This window comes from Staurois parvus, unplaced genomic scaffold (assembly GCF_062004578.1).
Source record: "Staurois parvus isolate SC_StPar_1 unplaced genomic scaffold, SC_StPar_1.0 ptg001398l, whole genome shotgun sequence".
Classification (NCBI taxonomy): domain Eukaryota; kingdom Metazoa; phylum Chordata; class Amphibia; order Anura; family Ranidae; genus Staurois; species Staurois parvus.
The window spans coordinates 500,001-514,899 of NW_028319194.1; the positions used below are offsets into that span (position 1 = coordinate 500,001).

General features: G+C 45.5%; 1 protein-coding gene across 2 annotated transcripts in view; it reads left to right on the plus strand.

Moving 5' to 3' along the window:
* Positions 1 to 12,374, plus strand: part of LOC149436216 (cyclin-dependent kinase 1-A-like) — a 36,303-nt gene extending 23,929 nt beyond the window's left edge. The window contains exon 5 of one of the 2 annotated variants that reach the window (XM_089661863.1): positions 12,104 to 12,374. In XM_089661863.1, coding sequence (XP_089517989.1) covers positions 12,104 to 12,208 — 105 coding nt within the window. In that variant the 3' untranslated portion in view covers positions 12,209 to 12,374. Of the gene's footprint in view, positions 1 to 9,992; positions 10,445 to 12,103 lie in introns of those variants that run through there. The other variant, XM_089661864.1, reaches the window with a different exon arrangement.
* The last annotated feature ends 2,525 nt before the right edge of the window (positions 12,375 to 14,899 follow it).

Sequence of the window (14,899 nt, forward strand, 5' to 3'; positions counted from 1 at the left end):
CTTCACACTGGGGGGAACCAGGACCCGGTGTTCTAGGGAGTGACTCCTCCTGTCCCAAACTCTCAGGACCCACAACTGGAGGGGACGCATATGCAGACTTGCCCACTGAACTGCCGGAATGGACGCTGTCAGTAATCCAAGTACCGACATGGCCTGCCTTATCGATATTGACCTGCTCCCCTGCAGTAATCTGACCCCTGCCTCCAACTTGGTGATTTTCTCCGAAGTCAGGCTGGTCTTTTGGTCTACTGAATCTAGAGCGTAGCCCAAGTAAACCACTTTCTGAGAAGGCACCAGACAGGACTTCTCTAGATTCAAAATCCACCCCAAGCTTTCTAGATGGCCCCTCACTATAACCAGATCCTGCCGTAAGTGAGCCTCTGAATCTGCGAAGAGCAGCAAATCGTCCAGATAGGCCACCACTGAAATCCCCCTTAAGCGAATAGAAATCAGTGCCTCCGACAGAACCTTGGTGAATACTCTTGGCGAGGAGGAAAGGCCGAATGGAAGAGCCCTGAACTGCCAATGTCGAATTCCTTCCTCCCCCCCCCCCCCCCCCCCCCCCCAACCTGAGGAACCTCTGAGAGGCCTCCGCCACGGGCACGTGTAGGTAGGCGTCCTTCAAGTCTATGGATGCCATGAATGCACCCGGTGGAATTAGGGACCTGATTGTAAAGATGGAGTCCATGCGGAACCTCCGGTAACGCACTGACTTGTTCAGGGGTTTCAGGTTCAAAATCAGCCTGAACGCCCCAGACGGCTTTTGAACCACAAACACATGGTAATAAACCCCCTTCCCTCGTTCCTCTACCGGAACCCTGGAGATGACCCCCTGGGACTCTAGAACCTCCAAAGCGCCCACCAGAGCCGCGTCCTTCGTCGGATCCTTTGGACGGGTCGTCACAAGAAATGTCTCGGGTGGCGGCCTTAGAAACTCCAACCGGTAACGCCTTCGGATGATATCCAAAATGAAGGGGCTGGCGACCACGGCTTCCCACTGTGGGAGGAAGGCCGCCAATCTTCCCCCCACAGGAGGAACCAAGTCACCTTGGCTTCTGGGGTTGCTCAGGAGGGCGAAAAATCGCTCCCCCTCTTCTCCTACCTCTCTGCCCAGCAGACCTACCCTGACCAGGTGGTCGCAGGCTCAGCCTTTTTGCCGGGCGGGCCTTCCGTGTCCCCCCCCCTCCTGCATTTTCCTCTTGAGGGGGAAGGACTTCTTCCTGTCAGCCGTCCGGTCCAATAATTCCTCCAACCCAGGGCCGAACAGACAGTCTCCTGTGAGGGGGATGCCGCACAACCTAATTTTCGAAGTGATGTCCCCCTGCCACGTTTTTAGCCACAGCGCCCTTCTGGCTGAATTGGTCAGGGCAGCAGACCTGGCCCCCAAACTCACCGACTCTGCGGAAGCGTCCGCAATATACCCAACTCCTTGCAAAAGGGTCTCAAAAGAGGCCAAGATTTTCTCCTTGGGAGAGTCTGCCACAATATGGGCCTGTAATTGTGTAAGCCAGTACTCCAAGTTTCTGGCTACCACTGTCGTAGCCATGGCCAGCTTCAGGTTGTACAAGGTCGAGTCCCAGGCCTTCCTAAGGAGAGATTCCGCCCTTCTGTCCAACAAGTCTGGTAAGACCCCCATGTCCTCAAACGCCAGGTCAGTTCTCCTGGTCGTTTGGGAAAAGGCCGCGTCTAGCCTAGGGCTCTTGTTCCAGACCGCCTCCGGGTCTTCCGAAAACGGAAACCTCCTTCTCAACGCCTTAGAGAAGAACGGCTTCCTTTCCAGGTCCTGCCACTCCTTCTTAATAGTGTCCACCAAAATGTCATGCACAGGAAATATTCTGTGCTGGTGCTCCTCCAACCCCTGATACATTTGGTCGTGGAGAGATAAGGCCTTAACCTCCTCCTTAATGTCCAGGGTTTCGTATATAGCCCCCAGGAGCTCATCTACCTCCTGTAGGGTCAATTTGTACCGGGAGGGGCCCCTACCTTCCTCCGAGGGACCCTCCCCCGCCGATTCCTCTTCAGACTGGGAATCCCCCACTGGTTCCTCCCCAGTCATAAGGGGTTCCCGACGACTCACAGAAGCTACTTGGGGGGGGGGGGGGGGGGAGTGTAGGTAGTGAGAGGGCAAACCTCTCCATGAGGGACTTGAAGGAGTCGAATGTGGTAGCCAACTCCTTCACTGACCTGGCTAGGTCCCCCTGTTCCGGCTTCTCCTCCCTCACCAACCCCTGTATACATGGGCCACAAAGAACTTTTCGCCAAGATTCTTTCAAAACTTCCTTACAGGAAGGGCATCTCCGCTTGGGCTCCTGGTGCCTAAGTTTAGCTCGGGCCTTGCCCTGAAAGACACAAAAGACAGGGGGAGGAGGGAAGCCTGATAAGTCCAACACCAATCACCCCCCCCCTGCTTCTTCCCGGCAGAGCCTAAGGGCCTGCAATACCGCAGACCCCCTGCCCCACCTTTCCCATCTGCTAGGGGCCAACAGGTAGGGGAGGCCTCCACTGAGGCACCTTACCTGTGACTGGCTGGTGCTGGCATCTCCTGGTTCCGGTGCCTCCGACATCTCGTACCGGAGGGTGGTCGCCTGGTGCTGGCCTGTCCCCCAGGCCGCTGTGCACCGCACCGCCGTTTTTATAATTCGCGCCGCCGTGGTGTGAGGGCCGTGACCGGAAGCGGAAGTCGCAGCCCTGGGCGAAGCCCCGCCCCTTCCACCGGAAACCGCCGTCCCCCGACGTCCGGCCCGGCAAAGTCCTCCGACCGCCAGCATGGGAAGGAGCGGAACTCCCCCCGATCCTCCCTAGATCTCACCACAGCCACCCCGACGCCCCCCCTCACCGGAGAGGGTCGGGGGGCGAAGAGCAGGTACGTGCCTTGTCCCTTCCCCCGGGATGCACGCCCACTGCCCGCAGCCTGCCCAGGGAGGATATGCAGCCGGACACTCCGGCCTTCACTCCCGGCTGCGTCGGGCCTCTCAGCCGGCTATCCGGCCCTCGGCTCCCCTATCGTCTGCCGCCTTGCGCCTCCTCGTGTCTCCCCACCGGAGGAAACGCCTGAACTGAGGTCAGAGGGGAGTGGAGCTTTTTTATTTTAGGTGGAGGTGTTTCCTCAGATGGGGAGGAGCCGAGGTCTCTCAGAGTGCTGGCCTGAAAGACGGTAGGGGAAAACGCACTGCAGTCCATTTACCATGGTTTTCTATGGGACATGTTCACAGCTCCATGTTTTTGAGCCGCTGCGTTTTTGGAAAGGGTCGGGGTTTCACCAACATCTCTACTGTACATCTCCAGAGGCAGCGAGGCAGATCTGTCAGCACTTCTGCGCGCCTGAACATTGTATCATTTCTTTACTGGTTGCTCTGATCTCAGATACCTGTATATTGTGCTGTATCCCTATCTGTGTAACAATGTCGAGGTGCGTCATACCTGTACGGAGGACACCAACGTCCCAAACAGCGGAGACAGGATATCTGCCGAGACAAATGAGTTTCAATTAAAAATGTATTTCAGTCTAGAAATAAAAAAGGAAATGAACCCCTTCAATACGGGCAGCACAGTGGCTAAATTGGGCAGCACAGTGGCTAATTGTTTAGCACTTCTGTCTGGCAGTACTCGGGTCGTTGGTTCGAATCCCAGCCACCACCTGAATGGAGTTTGCATGTTCTCACTGTGCCTGCGTGGGTTTCCTCTCACACTCCAAAGACATGCTGGTAGGTTAATTGGATCCTGTCTAAAGTGGCCCTAATATGTGAATGTGAGTTAGGGACCTTAGATTGTACACCCCTTGAGGGTTAGGGACCTTAGATTGTACACCCCTTGAGGGTTAGGGACCTTAGATTGTACGCCCCTTGAGGGCTAGGGACTGATGTGAATGTACAATATATATGTAAAGCGCTGCATAAATTGACGGCGCTATATAAGTACCTGAAAAAAATAAATACCGGACACTTTCACTCCCTTCCAGCCCAGGCCAATTTTCAGATTTCAGCACTGTCATACTTTGAATGACAATTACTCATTCATGCAACACTGCACCCAAATTAAATTTATATCATTTTTTTTTGAGACAGATAAAGTTTTCTTTTGGTGGTATTTAATAACCACTGGGGTTATTATTTATTTGCTAATCCCTTATGAATAAGTCCGATGATGAAACGCGTCAAGGGAAGTGACGTCAGACACACAGCGGAACCGAAAGTGACCGAGCGGCCATCTTGGACATTGGCAGTTCCTCTCTGAATTGCATGAGGACACCAGAACATTCCCAGAGGTCTGATTATCATATTTATCACATTTTTGGCATTTTTAAAGATGAAGTAACATGTAAGCAGATTAATAACGTATATTTTATTGGTGTATTATGAGTTTACACTATACTTTATTTCATATATGGTGGGCATCGGAGGAGCTTGGAGATTGATGATAGAAGGATAAGAAATATGCAGGTTGCTGTACTCGGATGACATCAGGAGCGTATCTATAAGGCTGTGATGATATCTTGAAAGGATCTCCTTGGTGGAGCAGATTATGTGGAATTATCCTGCCCGGATGATTATAAGGCGTGTAATTTATTTTAGTTGGTAATGGTATTCACTCCTTACACAACAGAAGTGGACGCAGTTTTACACTTGCTGTTGGATTGATTTTTTTTTTTCACTTGATTGATTCACTGTCACGTTTTGACACAGTTATTCACTTTATCACTATTAGTGATCACGCATGTTTTTGCGTTTATAAATCAAAATGTGTTTATTCAGTGTGTATTATTTAAGAGTTGTTAAGGATAATGCACTAGGTGAATTTTCTTTTCTTTTGAGGTTTTCTATTGGCCTTAGGAGCCATTTGGAAGTTTTCAACACGAAGATTGTTCTTTGGGAATTTTCTACTGAGTGACTATAATTTTTGATGGGCATTATTTATTTTTGTATATTTTAGACATTTTTCTTTGCACTATTTGATATATTTTTATATATTATTGAAGATATATACATTTTATAGTTAGCATATTATTATTCACAAAACAAAAAAAGACCAAACATTTTGAAAAAAAAAAAAAACACCCAAAAAAAAAAAACAAAAACAGGTGTTTCTGTTACAAACATTTGCAAATAGATAATCTTTCCTCATAAATTTAGGCCAAAATGTCTTCTGCTACATTTTTTCTGTAAAGATAACCCAAATCAGTGTATATTATTCAGTCTGTGTGAAGGTTATAGAGTCTACAAACTATGGGATATATCAGAAAATTGATCAGTCCTGATGTACGATCTCATTTCTTGAGGCTATAAAATATCAAAACAGTACAAATCTCCCCCAAATTACCCATTTCTGGAAAGTAGACAGTCCAAGGTATTTAGTAAGGGGCATGGCGACTTTTTTGAAGTTGTCATTTTTTTGTCACTATTTGTTTTTGAAAGTTAAGAGCTTAAAAAAAAAAAATTGTGGTTTCTGTTCACATTTTTTTTTTACATACCGTTACTGCCAGAGCAGTACAGCGTGGTGTGGTGGTGATCAAGGACACTGACCGGTGACAGTACGTTAAAAGATTTTTTTTTCCCGATTTTTACATTTTTTCCTTTTTTTTGGACATTGTGACCAGAGGAGTACAGTGTCACCGTAGTGATATTGCACTGCTCCTGGGAAGTGATCAAGATTTTTTTTTTACACTATGGTTGTTATAACAGTTATGATCACAATTATAAACAATCATTTTTAGGAATAGCATCTATTCATTACCAGTGTGTACTATTGTAAAAGCTGTGACTGGACACAGATATCACATAGTAAAGATGCACTGTGACTGACCCTGTTTGTACCATGTGATCACGGTGGCCAATCACAGAGATCAACACAACAGAACACAATGAATGGCTATGAATGAAATCCATTCATTGTGTAGAGCTGTCATGTGATCGCTGTTGTCAGGGAAGAAGAATGTCGCAGCTGCGCACAAGTGCACGTGCTGACATGCACAGGCGGGCTATTTAAACCCCTGCTACAAACAGAATGGTGCCTTCTGGTCTACTACTTTCTGTTTCCTGACTCCTGTGATCCACTTGCCTGACTCTGACAACGATTGAACTCCACCTGCACTGACCTGGCTCTCCCTTTGACTATCCGCTTGCTTACTCCTCTGTACCTGATCCGTCCGATTGATCCTGCCCTGGCCTGCCTGACTATTCTACCGCTCCTGCCTGTGACTATCCTTGGCTACCAGCTGTCACGGGCATCCGCATCTCAGCTACACCTCTCTGCTGCACCTGCATCCCGGTATTCCGGGTCTTCACCTGCCAGCTGTCACCGCAGACCCATCAGGCACTTGTGCCTCTCTCAGCTCGTTACTTCCTGTCTACCCTATCAGGGGTCCTGAACGGGAGTGGTAAGAGGACTCCCTCTCTTCACATCAGGTTCCACCACCAGGTACGTTACAGCTGTGGTCGGACACAGCAATCACTTAGTACCTGGGCCGGCCTGGTACAATGATCGGTCATCCACTGTTGCCACCATCATTTGACTATAGGTCGGGAGGGAAGCAGTTAAAAATGAGAAGCTTGTAAAATCTCTAATTATATTATATTATTACTTTTATCACACTATATATATATATATATATATATATAAAAAAGTCCAAATCACTTATACTGTTCATAGCAAGATTACACAAAACAGCCATCATGTTTTGGGGAACAAAATACCCCCCCTTCATCAGGGCTACAAGATTGATATAAAATTTTAAAGAGTTAGTTCACCTTTACATAAAGAAAAAAAAAAAGAAAAAATTGTACTCGGCCTAAGGGCCAGCATCAGTCAATCCACTTTCTCTGAGCCCTAGTTCAATCTGTACCCCCTAGCTGTGTTTTGACAGGGAAAGGTGAAGCATCACAGTAATGTGCCACTACCTTTGTCTGCCACTAGATGTCCTCAGTGTGAAGGCCAGCAACACTCAACCCCATCCCGGACAAGGGCATCAAAAATGGGGCACTGTTCCTGCCAAAAGCATCAAAAATGGGGCACTATTCCTGCCAACGGCATAAAAAATGGGGCACTCTTCCTACCAACGGCATAAAAAATGGGGCACTATTCCTGCCAACGGCATCAAAAATGGGGCATTGTTCCTGCCAACGGCATCAAAAATGGGGCACTATTTCTGCCAACGGCATAAAAAATGGGGCACTGTTCCTGCCAACGATATAAAAAAATGATGCACTATTCCTGCCAACGATATAAAAAAATGAGGCACTATTCCTCTTTTTCTTCTCCCACTGGCTACAGTCCGGCCCCTCTAAATTTCTTTAGTAAACTGTCCCTCTGTTGTTAACTATTACACTGAGGACAAAGAGATGCATGCTGGAAGATTCTTTAGGTCTCAGCTTTTTGTGCGTTTACAAAAACATGTATATAAAATGATTCTTTCCTGGGGTTGAACTTTAGTATCTCTTGATAAATCAGGCTAGTTGAGGCATGTTCAACTACTAAGGTCCAAGAGCCGTTTTCTTTTTTTTTCTTCTAAGCTCCGGAACTCCCAGGGTCCTTTTCTGGTTTCGGAGATATTCCAGTGTCCATGCCTTATAACTTTTAGCATTTACCATACATAATCTTTCTTGGGAGAGATGGGGCTTTAATTTGATACCAGATATGTTTTTAATTCCTATGCATCCTAATTCCTTTCATTAGAAAGAAATGGTGGAAATATTGCCTTTTTCTTTCATTTTTTTTTTTCAAATATATGTAGCCTCAAAAATTTACCCCAAAAAAGAAACATGACAAAGTCTTCCAAATATAAAGATAGAAAGGTACAATTTTTATTTAATGTAGTGGAAAGGTAAAAGCTCAAAGTGAATGCGTTTCATTTTAGGAGATCTCTATTCCGCAATCGATGCAACAACACATACAGGAAAAAATGGAATAAAAAGCCTAAAACGTTATAATATTATAAAGGATCAAGCTGGGATGAGAAATTAGCATGATGGTGACATTTTTTTACAGCTTAGCAAATGCTAAAAATCTGAATGACATTTTTGATGCTCGTACAGTAAATGCAAATGTCATCAAAATCATCCAACATAATTATAGGGAGCCGAGGATTCGTCTGGGAAGGGAATAGCTTCCATTTGTTACATATTTAACCTCTTAACCACTTGCCCGGAGAAACATTCCCCCCCCCCCCCCCCCTTCCTGGCCAAACCATTTTTTTGAGTTACGGCGCTGCATTACTTTAACTGACAATTGCGCGGTCATGCAACGCTGCACCCAAATGAAATGCATGTCCTTTTTTTTTCCACGAATAGAGCTTTCTTGTGGCGGTATTTGATTGCCTTTGCGTTTTTTTAATTTTTTGCATTATAAAAGAGGAAAAAGACCAGCAATTTTGAGAAAAAAAACAATATTTTTGACTTTTTGCCATTAAACATGTCCAGAAAAAAAAAAAAAAAAATCACATTTCATCATAAATTTAGGCCACAATGTATTCTGCTCCATGTCTTTGCTATAAATAAATCCCAATACGTGTAAATTAATTGGTTTACATGAAAGTTATAGCGTTTACAAATGGCAATACTGGAGTAATACTTTCTAGTAATGGTGGCGATCAGCGACTTATATCTGGACTGCGTCGGACATTCTGACACTGGGGGGGGGGGGGGGGGGGACTGACTTGGTGTCACTAACATCCCCAGTGACACCAATACAGTAATCAATGCTAATAAAAAGCACTGACACTGTACCAATGGCACTGGGCAGGAAGGGGTAAACATGTGGGGTGATCAAAGGGTTAACTGTGTGCTGTTTCACAGTAAGCTGTGTTGGTTCTTTCAACTGTAAGCACACTGCTTTGTCTGGCTCTGCTATACAGAGGCAGACAAAGCAGTGTGCTGGAGCTGACAGGGGAGGGAATTGCATTGTTAACAAACAGTTCTCTTCCCCCCCCCCCGTCGGTAATACTCGGCGATCACTGGGTGCCAGTGAGTAATCTTCGGCTGGGACCTAGTGATTGAAAGCCGAGGCCATGAACAGTGGCGCAGGTAGGGAGCGTGCCCCCTACCCGGACATGCAAAATCACATACATATATATATATATATATATAATGTATATACACACACACGTGATTTTACGCACCTCTGCCGCCCTGTAGCAGTACAGGGGAGGCTGAGGGGAGGAGTTTCAGGAGATGGAATCAGTACAGGAATCGCTACTTGCAGGCAGTGAGGTACCGTGGGATATGTGATCCTTAGAAATGGAGCAGAAGTTGCAAAGCATGCTGGGAATCCAGGAAGCTGAGGAAAGAGATGGCAAGCAGGCATGGCAGTTCACAAGATGAAAGGAGATTTTTCTAGTAAACTTAAAAAAGGGTTGTCAAATATAATTATTGTTTTACTGTGAATACAATGCTGATGCTGTATGATTTTCTGTTTACTATTAAAGAGAAACTTACCAAAAATAATACAAAAATATTATTTTTGAAACCTAATTGTATATTTCTTCCATTACCATAAACCACCCCAAAAATTCTACTCCTGATGATCACAGTGATACATGTAGTAGGGCCAAGAAACAACACTGCGCACTTTATAACCTACAGACTTTTTCTTTCCATCCTTCTCCTCTAGTATACAATGTATCTTTTGGTTTCCATCCTTCTGCTCCAATATACAATGTATCTTTTGGTTTCCATCCTTCTGCTCCAATATGCAATGTATCTTTTGGTTTCCATCCTTCTCTTCTAGTATACAATGTATCTTTTAGTTTTCATTCTTCTTCTCTAGTATACAATGTATTTTTTGGTTTAAATTTTTCTCCTCTAATATACTATGTATCTGTTTGTTGACATTCTTCTCCTCTAGTATACAATGTATCTTTTGGTTTCCATACTTATCCTCTAGTATACAATGTATCTTTTTCTTTCCATCCTTCTCCTCTAGTATACAATGTATCTTTTGGTTTCCATTCTTCGCCTCTAGTATAAAATGTATTTTTTTTTGTTGACATTCTTTGCCTCTAGTATACAATGGTGTCTTTTTCCATTCAAGAGGAGACTACGTAAAGGGTGCAGGCTGTACTGTTTTGAAGAACTGTGATAGCCAAGTCTTCTGCTAACACAGCGATCGTGTGATCAAGAGCTATGCCGGCCATAGACAGGTCGAAAATCGGCCGAAAAAAAAAAAAAATTGGTTGATTTTCGCACTGTTAGTGGGTTAATTGGTCGACTGTTTTTCACAGTATTTTTTTTTTTTCGGTCATGTTGGAAAATTAGCGGCCGATTTTGACGATCGGACGAATTTCCCGGCAATGATGGCCAAATCGGCCGATCGTTATGGAGGAAGAAGGAGAATGTACAGGTGTCACTGAACGGCGGCTCTGTTCTTCTTCCGCTATTATATTTTATATGAAAAAGTCATACGGTTGCAATAAATGTATCCATTTGTATCCAAATAAAACCATAATGTATCTGTATTGTGTCACATTTTATGGTGCGCTCCCGTGTCTCTGTAAAACTGTTTTTTTGTCCCATTCCTTCGTGAGCATTGGTGGCAGCATCGGCACCGACCGATTTTTCGTTTACCGGCCGACAATACGTCCGATAAACAGCCCGTCTATGGCCTGCATTAGTTCTGCTGGATTGTTGGATTGCAAGCATTAGTATGATACCTGGTACTGTCAGTGACGGCTTGGGAGTGCGCTATGCACAAAACACAGGTATAAACATACGTGGCCCCATGGAAGAAGATCCACTAGAGTGACGCTACATATGTATAATTGCTTGTCTGCAAGGGGTATAAATAAATGTATTTTTTAGACTTTTTCTTCTTCATGGGGTTCTGGGTCAGGTAACAGGAGACTGTAATTAGCCAGCAGCAGATCAATAGAGCAAAGGAAGGATGGGCAACATCAACTATATTCTAACCCTCAAACTGATAGGAAGTGTCATGGCTATCACACCTCACAAAAGATTAAAAAAAGATTAAAGACGTAAAAAAAAAATATATAATTATGCACATTTTTTTTGCAGGTAAAAGGAGCCTGTAAAGCATTGCACTCATGATCAGCAGATCGCAGGTGCAATATCAGCTCCTGCAGACTGTTAATGTAGCGGTCTGCCTATACATACCGCTCATCAGCGCCCCTCGCAGTTCATTAGGAACAACAAGCTGTCTGCCTGGTGGCAGGAAAAACTCTGTGAATGAATAACGCAGCTTTGTAGGTGGAGCCCCGCACTGCCATGTTGTTTTTGAGCCCTCATGCACACGGGACGTTTTGATAAAGCTGGTAACGTTAGCTGTGTACAGTCACGTTAAAAACGTTTTTGCATTAGCGTTTAGCAGTGTTTTGCTGCATGTAGTGTCGTTTTGCAGCGTGCAGAAGCGTTTTCCCACTTGTAGCGGAGTTTTCCTGCGTGTAGCGGCTTTTAGCAATTTTTTGACCAAAAAATATTTTTTTCTGTCATAAAAATCCAAAAACGCCATTCTACCGCACTTTTTTACAGCTAAAAACTCCACTAGAAACCCACTAGTTCTGTTTTTTTTTCCCAGCCAAAAAACGCTCATTACAGTCTATGTGTGTATGGACGCCTAGGATAACATGCTGGGGGTTTACTGGCTGTAAAAAAAAATGTCAAAAGCCAAAAAGAGCTGCTGTAAAAAACGTCCCGTGTGCATGAGGACTGAAATGTGACAGCGGGTGCAGTTACAGGATCCCCACCCAGACATTTGTGACAAAGCCCCCGGTGGGTGGGGCAAAACACATCAGAGGGTATGGCCAGAACAGCGGGTGAGGACATTCCTCAACATTGGACTCCTGGGGTCGGTTGAGCAGCGTCCATCCCTTCACCTATATTGGCTGACATTGGAATTCCTCGGACTCACGCTCCCTTCTTCTCACTTGCCGGTGGGGTGATCCTTTTCCTTCAATCCATAGTTTGGAGCAACGCCATCAGGTATACTTTTCACATTGAACTAGGAGGATAGACTTGTCCTGTGTCCCTCCAATAATGAGAATGACCTAGGAAAAAGAAATGATTTATCCCTAAAAAACATACAGAAGGGGGAAATGCTCACACGGCTCTGTATTACTGATTCTACAATGTGAACATCTGTCTATATCTCTGATCTCCAGCCTTTCAGCCACCTGAATGGGTGGCTGACCTCCAGCCGTTCTGGATGGTCCCAGAACCAGAATGCGGAAGATGGCGAAAGCAGACCTTCATACACCATATGCTGATGGAGCGCGGGAAGTCTCTATAGGTACATAACCCTCATAACTGTGTAATATGGAGCCTCACACCAGGGTCAAGGAGGGGAAAAGGAAAGCAGATGTAAAGCTGAACTGGATGGTCATTGTAGTTTACTCTGTATTACATAAACAACTGGCATATTTTAAAACAAAACACTTGTTTCCTCGGATTTATCCGGTGCTGATCTCTCGCAGCCTCTGCAGTCATTTCCAGTCCATATACACTCCAGCGGTGGCTGCCTGCCATTTCCCATGTTGGCATTTCCTAAATGGTGACAACAGTGGACCATACCTGTGTAATGTGCGCTCAATCAGCCAGTTGTAGTCTCCATCAGAAGCCCATGTTACATAGTTAGTCTGGCTGAAAAAAGACAAAAGTCCATTGTAACGGAACCGACCCAGACTGTGCTTGGGCACTCCCGTTAGAATACCGCTTCCCCATCCTAACACCAACAACAGACACCACAGCCAACCATACAAGACTAGACAACACCAGTCTTGAAGTAAACCAGGAAGTAGACTAGTTTATTTGAACACAGATACAAGATATATACACTCATGGGACAGTCCCCCCTCCCTGCATAATGACACAAGGCGGGCAATATCTACATTTAGTAACAAGAGACACACAGGTATTCAAACTTCACACCAGCAGACAGTCCTGTCAGGAGGGAGGGCTGCTGAAGACCCCCCACTAAGCTAATATACATAACCTTAAACAATCCACAACCCCCCACCCCACCTATCTCCTAAACATGTCTACACAGTCTGAGACAAAGCCCACACAATATTAGGACAGATCACCCTGTACCCCTAACAGGCTCAGGGTGATTTACACATAAGAGGGATATGGGGAGTTGAGACAGGGGTCTCCCCACCTCTCCAAAGTGAGCTGGGTTGCATGGGCCCCCCACCCAAAGTGACTAACCATCCAGTTAAAAAAAAATAATAAAATGCAGAATCCTACACCCACAGTTGATCCAGAGGAAGGCCAAAAACCCAGCAAAGCATGATCCAATTTGCTCCTGCAGGGAAAAAAAATTCCTTCCTGATCCCCCGAGAGGCAATCTGATATTCCCTGGATCAACTTTACCTATAAATGTTATATCCAGTTATATTCTGTGTATCCAAGAAAGAATCCAGGACTTTCCTACAGCAATCCACTGAGCTGGCCACAATCAACTCTTGAGGGAGTCTATTCCACATTTTCACAGCTTACTGTGAAGAAACCTTTCCGTGACAGGGTGACAACACAGGAGCACAATTAATAGACCTGGACAGAGCGTTGTCATCTAATAATAACACAGGGACAAGCAATTCATTTTCCCAAGGGGCCAAATAGGAAATTGGTACCATTGCAGAGGGCCGGACTTAATTCTGCTCAATATAAATGTTGGACCTGAGAAGGTTCCCTTAGGCCTGGTTTACACCGATGCATTTTCTAGTGCTTTATGCAGAAACGCACTACAGTCCATGATTTCCTAAGGGACACGTTCACATCTACCAGTTTTTCAGCAACTGCGGTTTTGGAAAGAGTCAGGCACTTTTTTTTTTAAAACTCAAAACATTGAGTTTTTGGCTCAATAGTGATTTCAGGTGCAATTTCAATTCATAAATCGCCGCGGTATGACCGGGCACTTAGAGGGCAAATTTGAATTTAAAAAGATAAACTACGTGCAAATATAAAAATCTTAAAGAAAGTCCATATGGTAAGAGAAAGTCCCTCTATGAGGAGGTGCTAGTGGAGCGAAAAGAAGACTGGATGGAAGGAGAGCAATGAAATGCAGCCGGTGTAGCATGAAAATCTGTCTCCTATGAGGATCCTCCATGAACATGTGTCCCTGACGCATCTGCGCATGTCACAGTTTCAGTCACGATCAATCGACTAGTAAACTGCTGCATCCGACTTTCTTCAATTAACCCCTTCGTGCCAATATATAACTTGTCTTAACTAATGAATTCATAATTATAATAATGGATTAACTGTGTCAGTTCTGTACTATGGATGGTGATTGGCGATCTTCTACCTGCCGAAAACCGTGACATGCGCAGATGCGTCAGGAACACATCTTCATGGGGGGGGGGGGGGGAGTGATTCTGCCGCTACGCCAGTCTCGCCCAATCACGGAGGTCAGTGGACATTCAAACCAGCTGAGCGCGGCGATGACGGCGCCATACGTGCTCGGACGGGCGGGGGAGGAAAAGGCTGCGGGAGGGACACGTCCAGAGTTGGTCTTGTGGTTGTCGGTATGATATTCTATCAGTAATACACGCGGGCGGTGTGTATAATAACCAAGCATTCAATGAGCCTCATTTCCCCAAAGCTGAGCCCTGCTGTGTGTGGGGAGGGTCAATTGTCTGTCCTACACACAGGAATCCATGGGAAGACATTCACAAGACAGCACAGTCATGTTTTAGCTGTGTAAGGGCCAGGGGCAGACTGACAACTCATGGGGCCCCCCAGCAATAGGGGATCATGGGGCCCCTGTGTCCTTGCCCAAACTCAAAAAAGCCTATGAAAAAAAGTACCAGGGGCATTTCATGGGGCCCCCTACTGACCCCGAAGCCTCGGGCAATGCCCGAGGTTCCAAATGGTCAGTCCGCCCCTGGTAAGGACTTATTCACCCCAGAAACTGCATGTTTACTGCGATTTTCTGCGAGCGCATTGACTTGCATTTG